This window comes from Herpailurus yagouaroundi, unplaced genomic scaffold, assembly GCF_014898765.1.
Source record: "Herpailurus yagouaroundi ecotype Mexico unplaced genomic scaffold, PumYag 254, whole genome shotgun sequence".
Lineage (NCBI taxonomy): Eukaryota > Metazoa > Chordata > Mammalia > Carnivora > Felidae > Herpailurus > Herpailurus yagouaroundi.
Genome location: NW_024412471.1, coordinates 1686128 through 1699356, shown reverse-complemented (window position 1 = coordinate 1699356; position 13229 = coordinate 1686128). Strand labels below are relative to the sequence as shown.

At 40.7% G+C, this 13229-nt stretch overlaps 1 protein-coding gene across 5 annotated transcripts in view; it reads left to right on the top strand.

The window, feature by feature from the left end:
• The first annotated feature begins 41 nt into the window (after window positions 1-41).
• The window catches only part of GABPB2 (GA binding protein transcription factor subunit beta 2), a 37163-nt gene continuing 23975 nt past the window's right edge, over window positions 42-13229 (top strand). For 2 of the 5 annotated variants that reach the window (XM_040461254.1, XM_040461252.1), the window contains exons 1-5: window positions 42-644; window positions 6273-6412; window positions 8291-8458; window positions 8999-9193; window positions 12384-12522. In XM_040461254.1, the coding sequence (XP_040317188.1) occupies window positions 6305-6412; window positions 8291-8458; window positions 8999-9193; window positions 12384-12522 (610 nt within the window). In that variant the 5' untranslated portion in view covers window positions 42-644; window positions 6273-6304. The remainder of the gene's footprint in view (window positions 645-6272; window positions 6413-8290; window positions 8459-8998; window positions 9194-12383; window positions 12523-13229) is intronic. The other 3 variants (XM_040461253.1, XM_040461256.1, XM_040461255.1) reach the window with 3 other exon arrangements.

Here is a 13229-nt window from a genome sequence, read left to right as displayed (position 1 = left end):
CGTTATTTGTTCCACTATTCTGAGCAGACACCAGGGCTCAACTTGAGCACAAAGCCAGGAACGTCTCCAACAGTTTCACCGGAGGCTGAGACAGAGAAAGTTTTCCCATCAATCCTAAGGCTGGCCCCCAGACAAGTTACCAACAGGGTACAGGATCGACGCTGATACCGATTTGCCCTCTGCACGACGCCGGGCTCTTGGCGCCAAAACAAACCATCGGGTCCATCCCCCTACCGGAACTACACGACACGTAAGACACGTAACAACAATCCTCCGCCTCGCCAAATAGTCCTCTCTGGGTCGTCTCGTATACACGCTTTTCCACTTCAAAAGGCCATCGGTGGAAAAAAAATGAGCCTCGGAGGTGCGCCGCTCTTCGGTTCTAATGGAAATGTGGGTTTTCTGGTCATTGTCTCCTCACAGATCCCTCCGCCAGAAATTGTATTCGCTGAGTCTTCACTTCCGGGTCCGCCATCTTGTTGCCTCCATTTCTCCACGAGGGGGGGTTAAAGGCCCCCAAAATATGCATATATGAAAAGGCCAAAAAGTAACCGTCAGTGACAGGGAGTCTTAACTAGAGAAGGAAACGGGACCAAACTGGCGGGCTCGGTGAAAGCGCGGCCGGCAGCGTCCCGGACGAGGAGGTGAGGGGGAAGAAGATGTGTACTCTGGGGGGCGTGAGGGCTGGAAGGGAGACTGCCGTGGGAAGGCGCACCGCGCCCAGCCCAGCCCCGAACTTCTGGGTGCAGACTGAGCGGCGCCCCTTCACCAGAGCGGGGGCAGCTCGGGGAGGGGGACGAAGAGGAAGGGGATGCGGCCGGGAGGAAGGGGAGGGGACTGAGAGGAGGTGAAGAAGGGGGTGGGTGTAAGACCTGGGGCTGGGGAGCTGGACCCAGGGAAGCTAGGGCCACAGAGGTGACCGCTAGGGGGCAGCGCGGAGCTCAGCGCCCCCCGCCGGGCCAAGACCTTGGCTTACTACCCCCATTGACTCTTCTTCCTGAAGGACAATGTTGCTGTCTGCAACTGGAGGGTTTGTGATGGAGGAAAAAACGGGGACTCTCAACTGTCTGACTTCAGTAGTAGCTTAAAGATTTTGAGGGAGCTTAGTAATCTGCAAGAGCAGTAAGGGCCCCGCCCTCATTTGTGGCACAGTTGTTTGTACAGCTGGCTGCCCGGTGGAGACGTGTGCAAGAGAAAAAGAAAAATGGGTCGTCATACTGTGGTTTCTTCAATTCCATTTCTCCTTCTCGTTACCTTTCTTCTGTTCTCACAGATTTCCTTGAGCCAGCAGAGATTATCCCATTCCCCTCCTTCTTCCCACAAGGACTTCTTTCTCTCTTAAACATCTACAGAAAAGGACGTTCTGTGGCTTACCTCCAACAATTTAACATTTTTGGCCGTCAGGGGCCATATTTTCCTAGTGCCATTTGACCCACCCAATCCAATAGAGATGTTATTAAGCATATATTTTCATACACTCTTTAATAAGTGAAAGAACTGCCCCACCCAAAGTCTTTTTTTTTTTTTTTTTTTTTTTTTTTTTTTAGTGTTTATTTATTTTCAGAGATAGCGTGCAAACAGGGAAAGGGCAGAAAAAGAACGGGAGAGAGAATCCCAAGCAGGGTTCCCCCTGTCAGCTGCAGAGCCAGACTTGGGGCTCTGTCTTATGAATGGTGAGATCATAACCTGTGTGGAAACTAAGAGTGAGATGCTTAACAGAGGAGCCACCCAACCCCCTACCTCTCCTCCCCACAAATTCTTATGTCAACAAATGTAATTATTCTATGATAATAAGAGTACTTTGTTGTCAACAGCGCAAGCACTTCATCCGTTATTAAAACAAACTTATCTAGGGGCACCTAGGTGGTTAAGCATCTGACTTCAGCTCAGCCCAGGTCATGATCTCCCAGTTTGTGAGTTCAAGCCCTGGGTCGGGCTCTTTGCTGACAGCTCGGAGCTTGGAGCCTGCTTCAGATTCTGTGTCTCCCTCCCTCCCCCCCGCCTTCCCCCACTCACATTCTGTCTCTCTCTCAAAAATAAATAAAGATTTTTTTTTTAATTAAAAAACCACACTTATTTGGAGTTCTTGTGTGTTTGTTTGGGAGAGGGAGTGTGTACTTTGTTATTATATTCATCTCCAAAATCCTAAGAGACAAGTTAGACCAGATTTTGTTTTGTTCTTCACTTCTGATATAGGAAAAGTAGAGGTATGTCCAGTAAGGGAGAATGTTTTCCCAGTGTTTTCAATAATCAGGGAGCTTGAAAGTGCCTCAAGCTCCTCTGGACTCTTTGGCCACATCTCTTGTCTGGTGGGTGTTGTCAGCATTTACATAGGATATGGGAGAAGGGAATACAGTCCCCCCAAAATGCTGCTGTTTTATTATTACTTTCTAAAGTTTTATTTATTTAAGCAATTGCTACACCCCATGTGGGGCTGGAACTCATGACCGTAAGATCAAGAGTTGCACACTCCTCTGACAACCAGCCATGAGCCCCAAAATACTATTTTAAAAATACATTTTATTTTTAACTTTGGATAGATGCTTCAGGTTAACTCAAAAGAATGGAGGATAGGGGAGAAAAGAACCTTGAAGAGCACATTTCTAGACTTTTTTTTTTTTTAACAGTGATGAATATAACTCCCTACTTACATTCTAATCCCAAAGTTTAACTATATCTTTGTATAGTAAGAAATAAGGCTTTTCATGGCCTATTTAAAGAATGGGATGACAGATGCCTGGGTGGCTCAGTCGGTTAAAGGTCCAGCTCTTGATTTTGGCTCAGGTCATGGTCTCATGATTTGTGAGTTTGAGCCCTGTTTGAGCCCCACTTCAGACTCAGTGCTGACAGCGTAGAGACTGCTTGAAGTTCTCTCTCTCTCTCTCTCTCTCTCTCTCTCTCTCTCTCTCTCTCAAAATAAATAAACAACAAAAAAAGAATGGGATGACAAATCTGAGTCAATTGCCATTTAGAGGTACTGATCCATGAGTCACAAATATGATTAAAGAAAAACGATACAATTAATATATATATGAAAGCAGACTATAGTGAAAAAAATTGACTTCAAAAATACTTTGGAAGAGTTCACGTGCTAAAGACAACAGTTTCCATGGAATAAAATCAACTTATTTATATAAAGGGTCTCGTTTTCTAGAAATATCAGCTTCCCTGGAATGTAAAGCAAACCAGATTTCTCCTTAGGCAGGTACCCCAACCTTCAACAGTATTTTTTTCGTGGTAAAGAACAGCTGAAATTTCACTATTAGGATACTTCTGGGATGCCTGGGTGGCTCAGTCAGTCCGTTAAGCGTCTGACTCTTGGTTTTGGCTCAGGTCATGGTCTCACAGTGCCTGAGTTCAAGCCCGCATCAAGTTACATGCAGACTGTGTGGAGCCTGCTTGGGATTCTCTCTCTCTGTGTCCCTCCCCAACTTGCGCTCTTTCTCACTCTCAAAATAAATTAATAAGCTTAAAAAAAAAGAAAGCTACTTCTGCTTTTTGCCAGCATGTCTTTCCCTTTGTGACCAGTTATTATGGAAGTGTTTAAGACTTGGTGATATACTGTGTATATCTATATCTACCTATCTATATATATATACATACGCCATATATACCATATGTGTATGTATGTACTATATATACCGTATATATATGTGTGTTATGTATGTATATATTATGTATACATACCATATATATATATATGTGTGTGTATGTATGTATATATATGTATATAGTGTAATTTGAGAAAATGTGAGGGAGTCATTTATGACTAATGAACCTCCTAAAAATTGTTAAGTATTAGTAATAAGATCATTAAATTGCAAGGCAATTTTGATATTTTAAAAGGAAGGTGATTACGGAGAAATACAAAGTATTGGTTTTCTATAATAAGGTTTTGCTATCATTTTTTTCTTTAGCATTTTCTTAAGTTGTGAAAACTGACATGTAGGTTATAGAAGTTTGCTATTAAAGTCCATCCTCTCCTTGTGAACATACTCATTCAAAGGGTCTGGACTGCAGTGTGAACTGTGCTCATTCTGAACACTCTCAGGTGGTCTCCTGGACACCCAGGTTTGAGGACAATGCTCTGGGATATAGATATGGAAGGTGAAATCACATGGTGGCTGAATGACTTGCCTAAGCTGATGAGCCTCAAATTTTCTGGTTTCAGGACTCATTTATATATATATATATATGTTTATATATTTATATATTTTAATGTTTTTATTTTTTTGAGAGTGAGAGACAGTGTGAGTGGGGGAGGGGCAGAGAGAGAGGGAGACACATAATCTGAAGCAGGCTCCAGGCTCAGCTGTCGGCACAGAGCCCGACACGGGGCTTGAACCCATGAACTGTGAGGTCATGACCTGAGCCGAAGTCTGATGCTTAACCAAGGAGTCACCCAGGTACCCAGGTAAATGAGTCCAGGTCCACCCTTGGACTCATTTATATTCTTAAAAATTATTGAGGACACCAATGTGTTATATCTATTGGTACTTAACTATTTTCAAAATTAATTTTTATTTATTTATTTTTTAACTATGACAGGTACTTGTTTGAAATTACTTCATATTTCCTGATGTGTTTTATTTTCTTGCAAGAGAGTGTGTGTGTGCAAGGGGGGCCGGGGGGGGGGGGAGGAGAAAGAAACTCTTAAGCAGCCTCCATGCTCAGTGCGGAGCCCAATCTGGCTTGATCTCAGGACAGTCAGATCATGACCTCAGGTGAAATCAGGAGTCAGATTCTTAACTGGTTGAGCCACTCCGGTGCTCTTGGAAATTAATTTAAAAATGTTCATTCATTAAAATACAATCATAAATCCTGTACGTGTTAACATAAATAACACATTTTTATAAGAAATGTATCTTCCAAGTTAAATAATGAGAAGAATGGCATTGTTTTGTTTTTGCAAATCTTTCTAACCTCTGGCTTAATAGAAAACAGCTGCAGTGGGGTGCCTGGGTGGCTCAGTCGGTTGAGCGTCCGACTTCAACTCAGGTCATGATCTCACATTTGGTGGGTTTGAGCCCTGTGGTGGACTCTGCGCTGACAGTTCAGAGCCTGGAGCCTGCTTTGGATTCTGTGTCTCCCTCTCCCTGTCCCTCCCCTGCTTGCACTCTATCTCTGTCTCTCAAAAGTGAATGAACATTGAAAAAAAAAAACAACAGCTGCATATCTACTATTGCATGTAATCTGTTGCAATATGTACTTGGAAAAAGGAATATTTTAATAGCTTTTTTGGGTAATTCTGGTGTTCTTTGATTCTACACAAAAACTGTACAAACTAACGATTTCTTAAAAGTTACTTGCAGTGAAGAATCTGAAACCATATGAATGAAATTATTATACTCTGTTACCTTAAAACCAACTGTTCTTTCACTTTAAAGTATTGTTTTTACTTGTACGTGATTTTATAACATGCATTGGTCATTTGAAAAATATTGGTTCTGCAAATTACGCAGATCATCCAAATGTTGATGCATTTTATTTTACAATATTAAAAAATCACATTCATTAGTATCATAACTAATTTCATCAGAAAACTTTATAGTAAGCTGTTAACTCATGGTGGTGGATTTGTTTCCCAAAATTCTAATTTTGCTTGAAAGCTCTAATTATAATTAATAAATGAACACTGCCAATTGTTTTCCTCGAAGTGGCAGGTTCACTTTATTCATTTTTGAAAAAGTTTCTGCTGTATAACTAAGTCTCAATATCCTTGGATTGTCTATTCATCATTCTTTGGTGTGACATAACATTTTTTTAAAGTTTATTTACTTATTTTGAGAGAGAGAGAGAGGGAGTGCTCATGGGAGTGGGGCAGGGGCAGAGAGAGAGGGAAAGAAAGAATCCCAAGCAGGCTCCCCACTGTCAGCGCAGAGCCCAACATGGGGCTGGGATCTCACAAATCATGAAATCATGACCTGAGTCAAGGTCAAGAGTCAGATGCTTAACCAGCTGAGCCACCCAGGTGCCCTTGACGTACATTTCTACCCGCAGTTGTTTCAAAGGGATGAAATGCTGTTTTTGATTCCTTAAGCTAGAGAGGTGGTAATGTGTTGCACAGGTTTCCAAAGTATTTTTCTGAATACTGAACATTAAGGAACTATTGTTTAGGGCCTAAACTTTTCCAAATATCTGATTGTGTTAGATGAGGTGGAGAGAAAGTGCCATACTGGGTAGTCAGCTTGAGAAATATCTTACATATATTTAAGTACAAGAGGTCTTCTCAGAGCATTTTACAGGCAGCTTTCCTTGTGTTTGAATTATAGCTTCCTGAAAACTTTTGTTCCTATGCATAAAGATGTCTTTGGTGGACTTGGGGAAGAGGTTACTAGAAGCGGCAAGAAAAGGCCAAGATGATGAAGTGAGAACATTGATGGCAAATGGCGCCCCATTCACCACAGACTGGGTAAGCTCTTTTCATTATTCCCAATGTGTGCTGTTGCCAATTTCTTTTTTCCCCCCAAACACTTAATTTTTTAAATTATTTTTTTAAAGTTTATTTATTTATTTTGAGAGAGAGATTGAGCATGTGAGCAGGGGAGGAGGTGGGGGGGCCCCCCCCCCAGAGAATCCCAAGCAGGCTTCACTCTGTCAGTGCAGAGCCCCATGCAGAGCTTGAACCCATGAACTGTGAGATCCTGACCTGAGCCAAAATCAAGAGTCGGACACCTAACCGACTGAGCCACCCAGGCGTCAAAGATTTTTTTTTTTTAAGTAATCTCTATACCCAATGTGGAGCTTGAACTCACAACCCCAAGTTCAAAAGTTGCACACTCTACGGACTGAGCTAGCCAGGTGACCCCCAACCTTTTTCTTAAAGGCTGAACATACTGTATTGCCTTTTCTCATTCCCTTTCTGCTTCATTCTCCTACAAGAGTTTTGTTTTCTTCGTTTTACCTAAATACTTCTTTTAGTCTTCCAAATTGAAAGAGTCTCCTGTGGATATATATAGATGGTAATTGTAAGGTATTATATACTTGTGATTTTCCATAATGTTTCTTAGAGTATTTTCTGAAGGTTTAATTCTCCCTGGAGTGTACTTAGGTTATAGGCTTCTGTAATTAGCTAAAAATTAAACAAAATCAGTATAATAAGAGTGCATTTCTAGACTAACAAACTACTTGTTTCCTTTTCTCTAAAGTATCCCGGTTAATAAGGAATAGTCTAGGCATTTGTTACCTTTTTACCAGTGTTAAAATACATTAAGAGGAAGGTGTTAATTTCATGAGCCTAAACAGCCAGCTTGAAGAGCAGTTTCAGAAGATCCAGGTCCAGGTTATAATGTGGACTTGCTAAGCATTCATGGATTTTATAAGCAGTATCTAATTTAATTAAAAAAAAATTTTTTTAAATGTAATCTCTGCACACAACATGGGTCTCAAACTCACAACCCCGAGATCCAGTCACGTGATCTACCAGCCGAGCCAGCCAGGCGCAGGCATTGCCTAATTTGAACAATTTGATGAGCCAGTGTCCTCTATGCTGGGGTGATTAATTCATAGCTTTAGAGGTCAGCAGATTGTTAGCACTTCACAAAAAGGAAGAAAAGGAAACCTAGAGATTAGCACTTCTATAAATAGACCTGAAAAGAGCAATGTGAATTAAATCCAGTCAGGCAGAAAGGCTGAATATATAAGAAAGGCAAAGAAGCAACATAGGCTTAAAATAAAGAACGTAACACGAAGAAAGGAATAGATCTCTGGCCAAAGTGGCCAAAGATAGATAACTCTTGAAAGATGTACTTTGAGATGATACAGACGTATTGCTATTTGACAATAGCTTATTGCTGTTCACATGCCATTGCTAAAATTTTAGCACCTCTTCATCTCATCAGTCTTTTTGCTTTGTTTTACGGTGGCAACAGACTTCTATTCCAACCAGTTAAATTTTTACCCCAAATTTCTCACTAACTTTCTAGCCTCTGCCCTTTTCCTAAGAATTCTTTTGAATTTGCCTATCCCTTACCTTTACCCCAATGCAGAATGTTCCTGTTTATCCATTTTTTTTACCTTCTTCTAAGCCTTGCTTAACATCATGTCCTTCGGAGAATCTCACCTGGTAACTCCACCTGACTTAAATCCATTAGCACTTATTTAATTGGTGGGATGTTTATTTGCCTGTTAGTATATTAAGCTCTTAATTAATATTCTTTACTCCTATTGGCCACCCAGATTCTCTCTCCAAGGACAGGAACCATAGACTGTACCTCTTGTTCATTTGTGTCTCTCAATGATTTAGGACTCTGCACACGGTTGATACTCAATGAGTATTATTTTCCCACAGCTTGGAACATCACCCCTCCACCTTGCAGCCCAGTATGGTCATTATTCCACAGCAGAAGTGCTCCTTCGAGCAGGCGTTAGCAGGGATGCCCGGACCAAAGTGGACAGGACCCCCTTGCACATGGCTGCAGCTGACGGACATGCCCACATCGTGGAACTGCTTGTTAGGGTAATAGTGGTGGATCTATATTGTAAAAAAGATATCCACCTCCCTGTCTTCTTACTTGAATGGGTGGTAGGAAACTAGGCTGGGAGAGATTAAGTTTAGGACAGTTCATAGCACAGACTTGCATCTCTTTCAAGAGTCGTCATGGCTATGAGGATCGGGTTGCCTAATCTTTTACAGGCTAAGCAGACTTTATTGATTTTTCTTCATTCCCTTCTGCAGGTGTTCTCTTTACTTATGCCTGTTTTTCTAGGCGCTCAGCTCTCTGTTAATAAATGCGACAAAAAATCTGCTCTTTTCTCCTTCCTTTCCCATCTGTTATAATTTCCCCGTTGTCCTTAGAAGACCTACTCATTGAAGACATTATGTCTGTCATCATTCAGGAGAATTTGAAGAATGCTTTTCCCTTTGATATGTCTTAAACGTGATCTAAATTTGAATATGTGTAATCTCCATGGAAATCCTCTCTATTTGGGTTTTGGGATCTTGCACCTGTGCTACTGTAACCAGTGTCTGTTTGAAAAAATTACTATTGTGTGACAGAACGGTGCAGATGTGAATGCCAAGGACATGCTGAAGATGACAGCTTTACATTGGGCCACAGAGCACCACCATCGAGACGTTGTGGAGCTGCTTATCAAGTATGGAGCTGACGTGCATGCTTTCAGCAAGTTTGATAAATCTGCCTTTGACATAGCCCTGGAGAAAAAGAATGCTGAGATTCTGGTCATCCTTCAGGTCTGGTTCTTTTTATACCCCTAGAGTATATTGTAACTCAAGGATTTTTTGTAGGAGCTGACTCAAAATTGAATTTTCTATATCTTATCAAGATAGTACATCTGATATGTCTCAATCTTGTGACTCACTGTCGTTAGTATTTTTTTAACCTTTATTTATTTAAAAAATTTTTTTAATGTTTATTTTTATGAGAGAGAGACAGAGCACGAGCAGGGGAGGGGCAGAGAGAGAGGGAGACACAGAATCTGAAGCAGGCTCCAGGCCCTGAGCTGTCAGCACAGAGCCTGACGCAGCGTTCAAACTCACAAACTGCAAGATCATGACCTGAGCTGAAGTCAGACACTTAACTGACTGAGCCACCTAGGCGCTCCAGTATTTCTTTTTTTTTAAATGTTTATTTATTTTTGAGAGAGAGAGAGAGATAGAGCACGAGGTGAGGAGGGACAGAGACAGAGAGAGAGAAAGACAGACAGACAGACAGACAGAATCCAAAGCAGGCTCCAGGCTCCAGGCTCCTAGCTGTCAGCACAGAACCCAACGTGGGACTTGAGCTCACAAATCATGAGATCAGGACCTGAGCCAAAGTTGGACTCTTAACCAACTGAGCCACCCAGGCACTCCAAAAGTTTATGATTTATGGGTGCCTGGATGGCTTAATTGGTGAAGCATCAGACTCTTTTTTTTTTTTTTTTAAGTTTATTTATTTATTTTGAGAGAGAGAGAGAAAGCATGAGCAGGGAGGGGCAGAGAGAAGGGAGAGAGAGAATTCTAAGCAGGCTCCATACCGTCAGTGCAGAGCCCAGTGTGGGACTCGAATTCACAAACCCTGAGATCATAACCTGAACTGAAGTCACTTAACCAACTGAACCACCCAGGTACTCTGTTATTGGTATCTTAAAAAAAAGTAGCATTCTACATAGCCCTGAATTATTCACGGTGATTGAAGAGTAGTGTTGTGGCTAGTATAAAAACAAGATTTCTTTGGTTTTAGAGTGTTTTTTTCTCCATGAAAATTTCCCTTTCTAATTGAGCGTGACTTGGGACTAAAAGCCTCTTTATGTTTTCTGAATGTACATCAACTGATACGAGGCAGTACATAGCTCTAACGCATATTGAGTCATAAGGAAGCCATCTCAGAATTAAAAAGGAGCTGTGATTATTTCACCCCTTAATTTCTTAATCCAGCTCTTGTATATCAGGGAGTAATAGGATGAAGGATACAAAGGTTGGTAAGACATGCCTGCCCTTGGAATGTTTACAGTGTGATGAAGGTAAGGATAAGAAATCAAGCATTACAATATTACATTGATACATTGGTATTTATTGAGCATTGCAGGGCCTCAGAAGAGGGAGTATGAATGATGCTTAATGCAAAGATTAAAGTGTATATAGAGGGGCGCCTGGCAGTTTCACTCAGAAGATCATGTCACTCTTGATCTTGGGGTCATGAGTTTGAGCTCCACACTGAGTGCAGAGATTACTGGGGGAAAAAAAAAAAAAAAAAAAAAAAATATATATATATATATATATGTAGAACATGAACTGAGTTTTAAAGAAGTAGGCAGAGAAGTAAGAAAATTATATTCTAGGCTAGAAAAAGAGCAAGCCAATGACATAGAGGTATGAAAGGATATGGGATGTTCAAGAAAGCATATGTTTTGTGACTAGAGATTGAGCAAGGGAAATGGAGTTTGGGAGTGGAAGGAGCTAAGGCTTAAGGGTTAGGCAGAGTTTTGAGTGTAGGGCTGTTACATGCAAAAGAGTTTAGACTATTTTATGGGTAATGGGGATCCAATAGAAGCTTTTAAATAGAAAATTGAGATTTCTTTTTTTTTTTTTTAAGTAAGCTTTACGTCCAACGTGGGGCTTGAACACAGGACCGTGGGATTAATAGGAGTCCCATGCTTTACCAACTGAGCCAGCCAGGCACCCCCATTTTTTAAAATTTTTAAATATTTTATTTATTTTTTAAGCTGTTTTTTTTTTTAAGTTTATTTATTTTGAGAGAGAGAGAGTGAGCGGGGGAGAGGCAGACAGAGAGGGAGAGAGAGAATCCCACTGTCAGTGTGGAGCCTGATGTGGAGCTTGAACTCATGAAAGTATGAGATCATGACCTCAGCGGAAATCAAGAGTCAGTTGCTCAACCGACTGAGCCACCAAGGTGCTCCTGTGAATTGTTTTTGTTGTTTTTTTTTTTAAAGATGATCATTTGGAGTGTGGTACACAGACCTGAGAGAAAAGACACTCAATGTGACTTTCATTAGGCCAGGGAAGGGCCAGTAGGGGCTTGAATTAAGGAAACAATAGTGGAGTATAGAAGAAGAGGCAGATTCAAGAAGGAATTTAACAGTAAGCAGAGAATGGATAATCTGTTTCACCTGAAGCTATTGGTCATAGGGATAATTATATGTAAAAAATAGGTAGCCATTTCTGTTGCATTTTCAGGGGTTTGTTTTTCCTGGCAGATGGTTCCCTATAGACTGGTTGTACTCTTCAACTTTAATTCCTTATTTAGAGCTCTTTCATAACTGGACTTTTGAAGTAGATACTATGCTTGTAGAAAACTGCTTCTGAAAGTTAGAAAATTAGATAAGCATCTTTACACCTAAATTGTACAAATACCCCTGGAAGCAAAAGCGCAGGTATGGCACTAGACTTTAAAATCTGGCACTCATTTATTTGCTTGTTATATATTCTCTTAGGAATTTCTTCACTGGCAAAGTGGAACAAGTAGTTGGACAGAACTCTGGAGAATATTGTTCTCTGTAGATTCGCTGTAGGGATCTCTTGCTAGCGCATTGACTTGTACATAATTAATTGATCGTAGAGTTTTAGAGCTGCAAATTACTTTTTAGGCCACTTCCCTCATTTTCCAAATAAAAAACAAGATCCAGACAGGTAAAGTGAATTGTCTAGAAGTTTTTACAAGTAATACACTTTTTTGCAAATAATAACACTTCTTTTTTTTAAATTAGAAATAAACTTGGGAAAGCAGCCTAACATCTTTGTTGCCCTGGTCTGGAAAAACAAAACAAAACCAGTAGTCTTAATGAGAACTCTGAGCTCCCTGGGACATTGTGTGCCACAACTAGTTCTGCTCCACAGGGCACTGGGGTGCAGCGGCTGCTCAGTGACTGTATAACTAAAGCTAACGAGCTCTGACTTTGAACTATCCTGACTTGCTTTGTAGGAAGCGATGCAGAATCAGGTGAATGCTCATCCCGAGAGAGCCAACCCTATGACTGTGGCCACCCCATTCATCTTCACATCTGGAGAAGTTGTCAACCTCGCCAGCCTTGTTTCTTCAACCAACACCAAAACAACCTCAGGTAATATCTTGATAACATGGCATTTATTTTAGACTTGAAATTAACACAACCTCTGTTTTTCCTATGAGATGAATGGATAGCCTGTCCTTTGTTGAAATATGTAACAAATAGAAGATTTATAATAAATTTTAAAGCTAATGCACTTTTTCTTTCTTGGGGAAGGGAAGATCATACACAGGGATTATACATGAGTGCTTACTATATTAAAAGTAAAATAATTTACAGATTAATCTGTGGAAGGGTTATATGTAACCACAAAATGAAAATATAAGGGTATTTTAGCATGGTACCATTAAGGAAAACAGTTAAGTACCATAGTCTAAAATGTGACAAATAAACCAGAATAAACATAAATAGGTGTTGGAGTGCTGCTATAAAAGAGGTACATGTGAATAAAGTGTAAGAGCTTCGATTTGCAATCTTGGGAACATATGTAACAACAAAATAGAGAAAAGCATCTTTTGAGATCCTTATGTTTTTAACAAAAACATCTATCTAAAACAAATAGGGGTGCCTAGGTAGTTCAGTTGGTTAAGTGTCTGACTTGATTTTGGCTCAGGTCGTGATCTCACGGTTCATGAGTTCAAGCCCCACATCGGGTTCTGCACTGACAGTATAGAGCCTGCTTGGGATTCTCTGTCTCTCCCTCTCTCTCAGCCCCTCCCCCACTTGCTCTTTCCAAAACCAAATGTAAATAAACATTTTTA